The sequence below is a fragment of the Epinephelus lanceolatus genome, chromosome 23 (genome assembly GCF_041903045.1).
Source record: "Epinephelus lanceolatus isolate andai-2023 chromosome 23, ASM4190304v1, whole genome shotgun sequence".
Lineage (NCBI taxonomy): Eukaryota > Metazoa > Chordata > Actinopteri > Perciformes > Serranidae > Epinephelus > Epinephelus lanceolatus.
The window spans coordinates 2,196,874-2,208,916 of record NC_135756.1 but is presented as its reverse complement, the minus strand read 5'-3'; the positions used below and the strand labels follow the sequence as shown (position 1 = coordinate 2,208,916).

Below are 12,043 nucleotides of genomic sequence, written 5' to 3'. Positions count from 1 at the left end.
GAGGGAAGGAACTTGAAGGTGGAGACCCTCTCCACCAGGTCCCCATTGAGGGTCTCCACCTTCAAGTTCCTGGGGACCTACATCTCTGAGAATCTGTCCAGGTCGGTGGTCAGTGGTTGCACTTGCTGAGACTGCCCCATAAGGTGGACCTGAAGAAGAACATGTACATAGATTTTACATCATTTTAATTTTGATTTAACAACTTGTATTTTTGTAATATGTAGTAATAATCTTTCTTTGACTCCTGAGCTGCTGTAATCTAATGTTTCATCCAGACTCTTTATTACTGTGGCGCCATCTGGTGGAGAGTTTCAGCCTCACAGCTTCATCAGGACAAACACGAATCTGCTGATTGTAAATACTGAACTCCGGAAATCTCTGAATTTACGTTTATGTGAATTGTAACTAAATTTATTGTTATTGTTAGTATCTAAATAACAACTAAATAATTAATGTGTTTATTTAATGCTATTTGTCATCGTCTCCGTTTTAATGAATCAGCTGATCTCAGAGCAGTTTTAGGTAAAGACAGTTCATGTGTTTCACAACAGCTGGTTCGACTCTTCTGTCAGTAGTTTCATATGTGAGCACAGAGGCTGTGTGTCTGTGTGGAGACTGAAGGTGAGTTATCATCATCATCATCATCATCATCATATATTAACCTACTGTGTCTGTTTGCTAAGAGCAGCTAACCTGTTAGCATGGTGTGCTAATGCTCCGGTTTGTTATCGTTAGCTTCACGGCAGCAGGTTAAGGTGACTGCTTGTTACCGGACATTAGCTCCTATGGTACACTGCATTAGTTAGCCTTTAGCTATTTGTTAGCATTGAATGATAAAACTGAAGTGTGTTTTTAATGTTGTAATCTGAACCAGTGTGCTAACAGACTGAGCTGCTGTCATTACCTACCGCTGATATCACACGGCTACATCACGGTCATGTTCGGCTAGCCGAGTGTAGCGGTGATTTTTGTACTAGGCGTTAATAAAAGTAATGTATCGTATGATTAAAATGTGTAAAACCTCACCTGAGAGCAGGTGAACTTCTTAGCAACCATTCAGGAGGGTTCATGTTGATGTCAGGCGCGGTTAAAGTCACAAAAACACGATGTGTTCCCATCAAGTGCAGGTGAATTTCATTAAATTCAACACTAACAGGTTAAAATTCAAAATGGCGCGGAACCATTTTTTTCTCCGTATGACGGCTACGACATGACCCGCCCTATCATGCCTTACTCTGCCTGTGATTGGCTTACCCAGAAAGGCTGTAACCAATCACAGTCCTCATACTTAAATCCAACCAATCCGACCAGCAAAGACAACGAATCTAGCCATTCAGAGGGAGAGGAGGGCGGGTCATGCCCCCGACCACCGCTCAGTGTTGCCGTTCATGTGTGGATGTGCAATCTGTTAATATTAAACACCTTCCACTAATTTACAAACTCACAAAAATATTCTGAACATATAAAGCGGGAAAAAAAAGTTAAAAAAAAGTTATATATTAATTTTACGCACAAATAAAGAAAATAAATGTATTAATTTAAGTAATTTAATAAAGTTTCAAAAATAAATAACACATTTACCTGAATAGATTAAAAAAAAACTGGATTCACAAATATGTTCAAAAGTTGTAAATGTTAGCAACATAATTACAAATGCTTCTCATTTATTCATAAATTAATTAAATGTATTCACAGCTTTTTTGTTGTTGTTTGTATGTATGTACCAACTGAGAGTATTTATACTTTAGTACTTCCATATTATGCTACTTAAAATATCACCGTATCTCAGAAACATTGTACTTTTTGACAGCACTACATGTGTCATATTATCACACTGTGTTGTGTCTGTTGCAGGAGGGCGTCAAAGATGTTGGGGCTCAGGTGCATTGTGGGTGATCTGCGTGCAGGAGGAAGACTCCTGAGAAGTCTCCCTCACATCCAGAAGACGTCCATGTCCTCGCTGAGCCCACAGAGTCGACCCATCAGACTTCCTCTTCCTCCTCGTCTTCCTCAGGTGACCCGCAGGTGTTTGAACTCGTCTGCGTCTTCTGCTAAACTGAAGCTGAGGACTCGTCTGGCGGTGACTCTGCTGTTCGGCGGCGGCCTGCTGGCCGTGTGGTGGTACGTGCACTCGGAGAAGCAGCAGAAGTTGCGTCAGCAGCGGGTGGAGCAGCTGCAGCAGGTGGCTCTGGGTCAGGGCACCTTCAGCCTGCTGGACCACCGGGGCCAGCGCAGGACCAAGAAGGACTTCCTGGGCAGCTGGGTGCTGCTGTACTTCGGCTTCACGCACTGTCCTGACATCTGTCCCGACGAGCTGGACAAGCTGAGCGCCGTGGTGACGGCTCTGGACCAGGACGCCTCGCTGCCACCCATCCAGCCCCTTTTTATCACTGTGGACCCCGAGAGGGACGACGTGGAGGCGCTGGCCCGCTACGTCAAAGACTTCCACCCCCGTCTGATCGGACTGACGGGGACAGAGGAGGAGGTGAAGCACGCGGGGCGGGACTACAGGGTGTATGCCAGCCCGGGACCCAAAGACGAGGACGGAGACTACATCGTGGATCACACCATCCTGATCTACCTCATCAGTCCTGACGGGCTGTTTCTGGATTATTACAACAGGATGAAGAACCAGGAGCAGATCAGCGAGAGCGTCAGGAACCACATCAACAACTACGTCAGACTGTCAGCTGAGAGTTAGAGTTTGTGTCTGGAGCCACATCATCAACTACATCACACACTGAAGACTCAAACTATAAACTGAGAGTTAAAGATTCTGTTTTGAGTCCTGGAACACTGAAACTCTGAGAGCTTCTTCAGCTTGTGCAGTGACCTGAAACTCTAAATCCTTCTTCATTTAAAATATATCCTCTTTTGTAACACAGGTGGAATTCATGCACTCCTATTATTAAAATCATGTTCTGAAAAATGATTTGTGAACATTAATGTTCAGAACAAAGCAGTGAATATTCTGTCAGTGTTTCCAAATGTCGGATGTCAAAGAGCAGAAACAGAGTCAGAGGGTTTCATGGTTTTTTTCTCCACCTGTCTGGTCCCATGTGATCAATCTACAGTTTGTGTATCCTGCAGTAATCAGTGTGTAGCTGCTGCCATGTTGAGGCAGAGGGTGCTGTCTGTAGCTCTGGTTGAGGGTGAGAGGCTGTCAGCAGATAAACAGAGATCTGTGTGGGTACATGAGACCCTAAAAAAGAGGCTGGATCATGGGGAGTACCACCAGTTGGTCCAGGAGCTTCTCCTCCATCATGACTCGGGGCAGTTTGACAACCTGCTGTCTATCATCAGGCCGTATAGCTCTTAAATCATCCCATTGGACAATGGGGGAAAGATGGAGATGACACGGGGCGCGTTTCTGCTCAAATTCAACAGACAGTGTTTATTACAAATATAAATGACAATGAGAAAAATATTATATCATCAGAGTCGAGCTTTTATAGACAGATCATGATTCAATTATTAACTGAATCAAAAGAGACACAGTTCATCAGACAGACAAAGAAGGTCCTTAGAGAAGACTGAAGCAGTAAATAAGCCGTGTATTTTATCTTTACTGACGCATGAGGTGATGATGTCATGAGCTCACAGAGTTTCAGGGCGCCAGACATTTGAATCTGTCTGTGGCTCTGTCGGTGCTGAGCAGCATCAGTCCCATCGTGTCCAGGCTCTCCTCCAGACCGGCAGCACTGTCCACCTCCACCGTGTGGTCGTTGGCCTGAGACACCACAGGAAGTACGTTACTGTTCTCATACACACAAGAACATCTCAGTTTACAGGTTTTAATATTTTGGGTTTTCTGGAAGATTATCTAATGTTGTTTTTATTTATTTCATCAGTTTTTCCTCGACAAAAATCCTGTTACAGGAAATAAAGAAAACTGAGGAGTTTCCTGAGGAAGACTCTGGTGATTTAGTGATGAAGAAACTGCTTCATGATCATCACGGTCCAAACACACATGAATCTAAAGAACGGTGGGACTCAGACTGAAACTACATTTATTCAGGATTATTTCTCTAATTTATCAGTAAATTGCAGTTTTAGTGACAACATGAAGAAGAAGAAGAAACTTTTTCATATTTGAATCTAAAATCAAGTGAAACCCCCAGTGAACATGTGAGCGCTGATATTTACCAGCTGCAGTGAAGCCAGCAGATATTTAGAAGCTTCAACGTTGTCCAAACCCGCCACGATGGAGGCGAAAGATCTGCGCTGCCCCACGCTGTTCAGCGCTCCCACGATCCTGTCGCCGTAATCGTGGATGTCAAACACCGGACGCTCCTCCTGAAAAACACCACCGACAGGAAGTGACACAACAACAACAGGATGTTTACAAATGGAGCAGCGATGACGTGTCTGTGAGGTGTGTGTCACCTGTTGCGCCAGCACAGGGCGGATCTTGTCCTCCCACTCTTTGACTCTTCGAGACAGAGCCGTCTCCTGAGTGTAACTTTGACTGTTCACCACCAGCTGCTCCTGGACCAATCAGAGAGAGACGCACACAAAGGGTTAACGTCAACACTCAAATACATGTTTAATTATTGAAGCTACTGACGGAGTTGTTTATCACTGCTCCATCAATTTTAACACATATTATTTCCTCTCTTCTCTTTGCTTCTGACTCTTGAGCTGATGTAAAGTGTGAACTTCCTCAGCGTAGAACCAATCAGAGTATTGATCTCTTACCACACGCAGCTTCACCAGATCTTCATAACTCAGCTCGTCTCTCTCAGCGTCTGCAAACACAAAACATTCATGTGTTCATCATCTGCTGTAAATGAACCTATTAAAACTTTAAATCCTGACCACATGTTTTTCACCTGGCGATATGAAGTCTGGTCCTCCACCAAACTCAGCTGGGAGGTCGTCAGGAAACGCAGCCTGTTCGTTGTCCGAGTCGTCGTCGTCCCCACCTTTTAAAGATTATTTCAAACTTTAATCTCCAACACAAATAAACTAGATTTAATCCACCAGCAACAACTGAGCTTCAGATTCACCTCCTGACAGAGTGTGTGTGTGTGTGTGTGTGTGGAGCAGTTTTACCCAGCAGGTCGGGGTGTCTGAAACCATCCACAGGCTCCTCCCCCTGCTGCTCTGGCCCTGCCTCCTCCGGCTGCAGGTAGGTCCTCATCAGTTCTTCATCAGAGACCACCACACCCTGAGTGACATCACACTCCACATCACAAATGTTGGAATTCTTTGCAAGTCGGAGTCGATAATTCCAACTCCGTATTCCCAACTTCCGATCTAAAATGTCCCAGTGCACCTGCTCAGGAAAACATGGACGCCTGCAAGAATCAGTTACTGCAGCGTGTTACTGTCCCACTGGTCTTTGCTCGTTAAGCACATTAAAGGGATAGTGCACCCAAAAATGAAAATTCAGCCATTATCTACTCACCCATATGCCGAGGGAGGCTCTAAGGGCACTGTGCTCAGGGACCAGCAAAAGCACGTGAACACACATGAACGCGGTGCCCATGTCTCATGGTCTCGCGCAAGCGCACACACGTGAGCGCGGTGCCCAGAGAGGCAGTCAGAGCTACAGGCTACAATGAGGCTAAAAACAGAGTTCAAATGAGGTTTTTCCAAACAACTTTTTATGTCGGGGCTTCAGGACACTTGGATCACTACGGACGAGCAGTATGGAGATATTTTGTGGTTTCAATGATGTGTTTTTGGACGTTTGAATCTGGGGCGCCGTCAGCCTCCATTAGGTGGAGTTGTGTTGCTACCTCCTCTCCCCTTGGATCTCTGCAAGTGATGTGAGGACTCTAAAACTTCACCTGAGCCTCCCTCGGCATATGGGTGAGTAGATAATGGCTGAATTTACATTTTTGGGCGCACTATCCCTTTAATGTACAGTAGCTCAAAATTGTGTTGAAGGGTGCTGAGCGTAATATTGTGAACCACCATAGCAGCAGCAGCAGCAACGATATGATGAAAAGGTTGCTCTGCGCACTGCCATGTTGCCGTGACGTCAGGTGTGTAACTCCAGCTAGATGGATCTTGCCCGAGTTTCCAACATATAATCCCGACTTGAATGACTGTTCTGTTGCACACTTCTTTGTCAGAGATCAATTTTTTCCAGAGTTCAAGCACAAAAGATTTCACAGCAATACCACACCCTGAATGACGTCACAACATCACGTTCATCATTTACCTGAAGACAGTAACACATCACACACTCTGTCCTACCTTCTTCTTGTTGATCCTCTTTCGTGTCCTCAGCTTGTCTCTGATTGTGCTCAAATAAATGTAGTTCAGGTCTGAAAAAGATTTGAAAAAAGGTACTTCAAATGTCGGCCAAGTCATGGTGAGATTTTATGACTCCACAATCTCCTAATCTGACCTACTAACAGAGAGACGTGTCGTGTAGTGTGAACGCAGCATTAGAGGAGCTGGTAGGTGGACTGTGTTCCTTTGCACAGAGCCAGGCTAGCTGTTCCCACCTGTTTCCAGTCTTCATGCTAAGCTAAGCTAACCAGCTATTGAGCGCAGTATCACTTTGGAGAGAAACAGAACTGATCCTTTAAGAGAAAGTCGTTACCTGCAAACTTGGGTCCACTTTTTAACTTGTGCTCAGGAGGATCGACTGAAACAAAACAATCAAACTGTTCAGTTTCATTCACAAAGTGAACAAAAACATCTTGGTATCACCAACACATCAAACTCACAGGTTCCTCTGAACCAGCTCCTGAAGTCCTGAAGTGCACCAGGTCGTCTCCTCTTCCTCTTACCGCCATCGTCCAGGCCGTCGGGAACCTTGTAGCATTTTCCTTAAACAGACACAACTCTGTCAGAAATGAGAGCGACGCCACAGTGTATCAAAGAGCACCTGAGATCCTGCAGCTCACCTGGTTTCAAGGGTTTGTCCTCCCCGATGACGGCGTACGGGTCGTGGAGCGCCCACACGTTCACCTGAAACACAAAACACCAACACTTACGACCCTGACTTATAATATAGAAAACTTTATAAGAAATGAATCTGAAATGTTGAAAGCCACAGTCGCAGGTTCAGAGATAAAGTTGTAATATTTCAAATACAGAGTGATGACAACAGAGTGATAAAGATGTTAATGAACATACAGCAGGCGTCTCCTCCCTCATCACTTTGTTGGCCTCGATCTGCCGTCTCTCTCGGATCATCCTGCCCTCACTCGGAGCCTGAGACACATTTTGAAACAGTGAAGAAGAATTCAGAGTCAGCGGAGGAAGAGTCAGAGGATCACACAATCTAACGTCTCCAAGCTAGACTGAAAAGAAAAGTGAGACCTGGTGTCTGTCCACATGCTCCTCTGGGTGGTCCTGGTCCAGCTCCATGTTGTCCATATCTACAGGGAGGAAGTTCTCTGCAGCAGCAGCATCGTCATCATCACCTCCGATATCTGCAACATCAGCCCCCGCAGCATCGACAACATCTGGACCAAGAGGAGACATTTAAAACACAAGGTCGACCAGCTGACAGCAGAGCAGAGACACGTCACATCTACAGATTCACTGCACTGTACCAGATCACACACAGACTGTCCTTCATATCACAGAGAAGACACGTACCTCCGTTCTGCTGCTGCTGCTGCTGCTGCTGCTGCTGCTGCTGCTGCTGCTCCTGCAGAGAGTCGACAGGAAGAAGATAACTGTCAACCAGCAACCTGGCCGCAGCTGATCCAGTTGTGAGGAGGATCATGGCATCGTCTCCAGGGATAAAGAGGTTCATCCTGAAGTCCTTCAGACTGCACAGGACGTCACCTTTCACACTGACACACACACACGAATATGAACATGTCAGTAAACTATGAAATGTAAAAGAAAGGTAGACCACATCAAACTAAAAGACATAACTAACTGCAGAGATCTAAATGAGTTCAATGAGAGGAAGTAAAGTATCAGATAAATCTCAGTGTGTTTCTCTGTAAACTGACCTGATGAGAGGGAGTTTGTTCTTCTCACTGGTTTCAGGAGGAATCAGAGACTCAGGAGGAAGAGGAGCAACGCTCACGGTCTGAACATCAAACAGAGATCACACACACTTACACACCATCATCATAAACTGTCTGCAGGCTTCTCACACATGTGTTCACAGTCAGGCAGGAATAAACTCACCATGTTGGAGTCAGACTTCTGGGAGTCCTCTGAGACGTCAATATCCAGAGGAGTGAACTGAAGGACACAAACACACTGTTAGTGATATCCTACATTATCCAGAATGCCTTTTGACAGCTGTAACTCCAACCCTACTGCCAGTTTAGTCGGGGTAAAGTTAGCGACCTCATGTGGAATCCTGTTACTGCATAAAGAGAAGGTTAAACCAAACTCAAAATTCAGTTTACTAATGTCGCCTGTCTGAACCCTATCAGAGCTTTAACGTCAGCGTTCAGTGAGTCGGTACGAGTTTAGTTTAGTTTATTAGGATTCTCGTTAGCTACTGCAAGGCATCAGCTATTCTTCCTGAGGTCCACAACAACCTTACAGTTGTGACAGTGCACAAAACAACTCACAAATTACACTGAACAAAATAACAAAACATTGTCATTTGTAAAAATGGCATAAAGCAGTGGCCCGTGACAGCTTCCCTGTGGAACTCCACAGCTCACATCTTTAACATCTGAATCCACATGTGGGCGTGGTTACGGTTGTTTTTAAACATGTTGAGCTGATACAGAAATGTTTAAGAATATTCTAATAGATGTGTGGTTTGTATTTGTCACATACGCGACATCATTTCCAGCACTGTGCTGTCTCTCACCACATTCTCATCATCAGCGTCCCCCTCCGCTCCGTCTGCGTCGCCCTCCTGAGACGCCGCCCTCTCTTTGTTCCGTCTGTCAGGAACAAACAGAAACAACATCACTGACGTGTCTGTCAAACAAACAAACACTGACTTAGACCTGAAAGAGGATCTTACTTCTTATTTTTGTCGTTGATGTACTCCAGAGTTTGGTAAACCAGGCTGTGCAGGAGCTCCACCTGAAACAGTCGCACAGTGACGTTCAGCGTGAGACCTTTTAAATAACGTTTACAGTTTGGTTTTTATGAGTTCTGCATGTGAACCTTCTTGCTGTAGATGCAGGCCGTGCCCTGGATCAGCAGCGCCGCCTCGGCAAAGTTCAGTCTGGTTTTCCCTCCGTCGAACGTGATGCACATATCGTCCAACTACAAACACACAGACACAGACAGACGGTCGTCCACAGAGACAGTTACAAATTTTATCATCTTTTCACTCAGAACATCAGAGCCTGTTTACTGTCTGACACAGCTGATCTTCTGATCGTTCACCTCTTCTAAATAGTCGTTTAACTCTGACGCCACGTCAATCTCCCAGTTCTTCGTCAGCTCTCTGATTGGCTGCAGCAGGTGAGCGAATCTGCTCTCTGTGGACTCCATCACCGCCTCAGTGTGGAGCGAGCAGCCGTGGAGAAGAACTCAGGTCCTGTGTTCAAGTAAAAGTAAGTATATCACCTCAGGTAAGGTGCACAGGTATCAGCAGAGGACTGAAACTAACAATGATGTTGGTTACTAATTAATCTAAAGAACATTTTCTTAATCAATCAATTAATAAGTGAACAATGAGAAGCGCCATCAAATGTTTTGTTTGGTCCAAGGCTGCACAAATAATTGAGAATAATTTTGCTGCATCCTGTGACGGCACATTTATTGTTAGTTAGCAAATATTTGGGGCATAATTTTCAATATATTTTAATTCTAGAGGATGCACTGAATGCAGGTGAAGAATGAGGCAAAGCTTGTTAATTAGCATGAATGAAGCACATGGTGAAAGTGAACTCACTCTTCTCTTGATTTAAATGTAAAAGTACAAAAAAAATATTTTGTCCTGAAAATCAATGAAAAATTGTGTTAAATAATCATGATCCCCATACTGATTAATATTGTGATTATCATTTTACTTTTTTTATTAGAGCTAGGCACAGACTCCACATATTCCTCATTTTTCTGGGGACCCCCTGGAACAAGACCCTGGACCCTGGGGGTCCTCAGACCCCTGGTTGAGAACCACTGACTCAATTAATTGAATGTACAAAAAGTTGAATCATCCATTAATTGATGAATCGTTGCAGCTCTCATTAGCAGCAAAGTGTTAGTCATTTTGCAGAGTGGCCCCTTCAACATTTTCATTTACACTCAGTGGTCACTTTATTAGGTACACCTGTAAAATTTAATAGAATTACACAGCATTACTGACATTAATTCAACCTTCACAAAGTTTATATGTCCGGAAACAATAACCTGTTAATTATTGAGGTCACAGTTATAAGGTGAACTACATCTTTACATTTTGTGGATTTTATATTTTTAGCATAAACGTAATTCACAAAATAATATATCACACACAGTATTTCCACTTGAGCAGATGTGTTTAGTTATTTTCCACCAGTGAAATAAAGACAGAGAATTTAACAAACACGAGTCTCTAACTCTATAAAGAAGGAAACCAAACTCCATTTAAAAATCTCACAATTTAACCTTCCTGTCATCTTCGGTTATGTATAAATCTCAGGTTGTTTATAATGATAACACCGTGCACGCATTAATTTAAGATTACTAACGACTTTAATGTTTCAACACCGGTAATTAGTGCTTCTTATGCTCCATTATCAGCATCTGGAGTCCTGACTCATGAGCCGAATTCAACACAACATCCCAGCGATTTGTTAAATATCTTATTAAGTCTTCTGTCAGATTGAATTTAATGAAAAACTCAAAGTAAGGACACAAATTAAAGATTTTTAAACTGGATTCGGCTTCAGATTGTTCTCCGCATACAACCTGACACAGAGCGGCTGAGATACGAAGTTAATCTGACTGATAGAGAAGCTGAGTCCTAAAAACAAGTAGGTAACATTATCTAACTGACATTATCGTGAAGGTTGAATCATATTTAGGATTAAATATATATAAAACAAGAACTCACCGTGTTGATGAAACAGACGGCGGTGACTGATTTCCTGCTGCTAACTGTAGCTGTTAGCACAGTCAAACAACCCGCGCAACGCTCTGCTTCCTCTGCTTCTTCTTCTTCTTCTTCTTCCTGTTATCATTCTTCTTCTTCGTTTAATGGCGGACCACAAGCTGCAGGGCGCCACCTACTGACCGCAGGTGTAACTGCACCAAACACACTTCACACCTGTTTCTGCAGCAAGATCAGGGGCGGAAATATAAACAGTGCACTGGGGCCCTCTGAGGAGGGGGCCACAGAGAGAGCGGGCCCTCCAACAGTGTGTTAGGGGCAGAATAATAATTATAATAATAATAAACTTTATTATAAAGTACTTTTCAAAACAGATTTACAAAGTGCTTTATGGTTGATCCCGGATTTATAACAATGCAGGATTCAAGCAAATTAAATGAGGCAATTTTAAGGACATACAAAGAACAAAAAATAAAATAAAGATAAAATACCGTCACTGAAGCAAAGATTGGCAACTAATTGCCAACTGAGGTACAACAAATCAAACAATTAGAGTAATACAAAATAAAAGAATATGAAAGCACTGAAACAATAAAATAACCAAATGAGACACATCAAATAAGCAGCGTGCTAAAACTAATAAAGGGCAGCAGTGGCTCAGTCCATAGGGCAGGGGTGTCAAACACACGGCCCGTGGGCACGAACTGGTCCGCCAAAGGGTCCAATCAGGCCCAATACATGACCAGAAATAAGAGGTGACAGGTTTCAAGAGCAGGTTTATGACGCAGTATTAGGGTCACATTGAAAAAAAGCAGATTTTGAGAATAAAGTCGTAATATTACAAGAATATAGTCGGAACTGAGAAGAAAGTTGTAATATTACGAGAATAAAGTCGTAATATTATGACTTTTTCTCAGTTACGACTTTATTCTCGTAATATTACCAAAATAAAGTCGTAATATTACGAGAATAAAGTCTAACTGAGAAAAAGTTGTAACATTGCAACTTTATTCTTGTAATATTATGACTTTTTCTCAGTTACAACTTTATTCTTGTAATATTACGAGAATAAAGTCGTAATATTATGAGAATAAAGTTGTAACTGAG

The 12,043-nt window shown here is 43.3% G+C and overlaps 2 protein-coding genes across 2 annotated transcripts in view; one reads left to right on the top strand and one right to left on the bottom strand.

Moving 5' to 3' along the window:
* Positions 1 to 520: 520 nt before the first annotated feature.
* On the top strand, positions 521 to 2,932 carry sco2 (synthesis of cytochrome C oxidase 2). The gene is made up of 2 exons (XM_033614735.2): positions 521 to 621; positions 1,855 to 2,932. Exon 2 carries the CDS (start codon positions 1,868 to 1,870, stop codon positions 2,699 to 2,701), a length of 834 nt encoding a protein of 277 aa, XP_033470626.1. The 5' UTR covers positions 521 to 621; positions 1,855 to 1,867; the 3' UTR covers positions 2,702 to 2,932.
* A 434-nt stretch (positions 2,933 to 3,366) lies between these two features.
* The window catches only part of ncaph2 (non-SMC condensin II complex, subunit H2), a 302,512-nt gene continuing 293,835 nt past the window's right edge, over positions 3,367 to 12,043 (bottom strand). Inside the window, exons 2-21 of the mRNA XM_033614480.2 lie at positions 10,940 to 10,998; positions 9,286 to 9,439; positions 9,061 to 9,162; positions 8,915 to 8,976; positions 8,756 to 8,831; positions 8,113 to 8,169; positions 7,932 to 8,011; positions 7,567 to 7,766; positions 7,285 to 7,430; positions 7,099 to 7,176; positions 6,867 to 6,930; positions 6,687 to 6,788; positions 6,560 to 6,604; positions 6,208 to 6,278; positions 5,056 to 5,170; positions 4,833 to 4,925; positions 4,699 to 4,748; positions 4,387 to 4,488; positions 4,147 to 4,296; positions 3,367 to 3,730 (exon numbers count right to left, since the gene is read on the bottom strand). Of these exons, the coding sequence (XP_033470371.2) occupies positions 3,608 to 3,730; positions 4,147 to 4,296; positions 4,387 to 4,488; positions 4,699 to 4,748; positions 4,833 to 4,925; positions 5,056 to 5,170; positions 6,208 to 6,278; positions 6,560 to 6,604; positions 6,687 to 6,788; positions 6,867 to 6,930; positions 7,099 to 7,176; positions 7,285 to 7,430; positions 7,567 to 7,766; positions 7,932 to 8,011; positions 8,113 to 8,169; positions 8,756 to 8,831; positions 8,915 to 8,976; positions 9,061 to 9,162; positions 9,286 to 9,393 (1,824 nt within the window). The 5' untranslated portion in view covers positions 9,394 to 9,439; positions 10,940 to 10,998 and the 3' untranslated portion in view covers positions 3,367 to 3,607. The remainder of the gene's footprint in view (positions 3,731 to 4,146; positions 4,297 to 4,386; positions 4,489 to 4,698; positions 4,749 to 4,832; positions 4,926 to 5,055; positions 5,171 to 6,207; positions 6,279 to 6,559; positions 6,605 to 6,686; positions 6,789 to 6,866; positions 6,931 to 7,098; positions 7,177 to 7,284; positions 7,431 to 7,566; positions 7,767 to 7,931; positions 8,012 to 8,112; positions 8,170 to 8,755; positions 8,832 to 8,914; positions 8,977 to 9,060; positions 9,163 to 9,285; positions 9,440 to 10,939; positions 10,999 to 12,043) is intronic.

What these genes read in the sequence shown, in the direction of transcription:
- sco2 (XM_033614735.2), top strand. Translation starts at nt 1,868, where the DNA reads ATGTTGGGGCTCAGGTGCATTGTGGGTGATCTGCGTGCAGGAGGAAGA.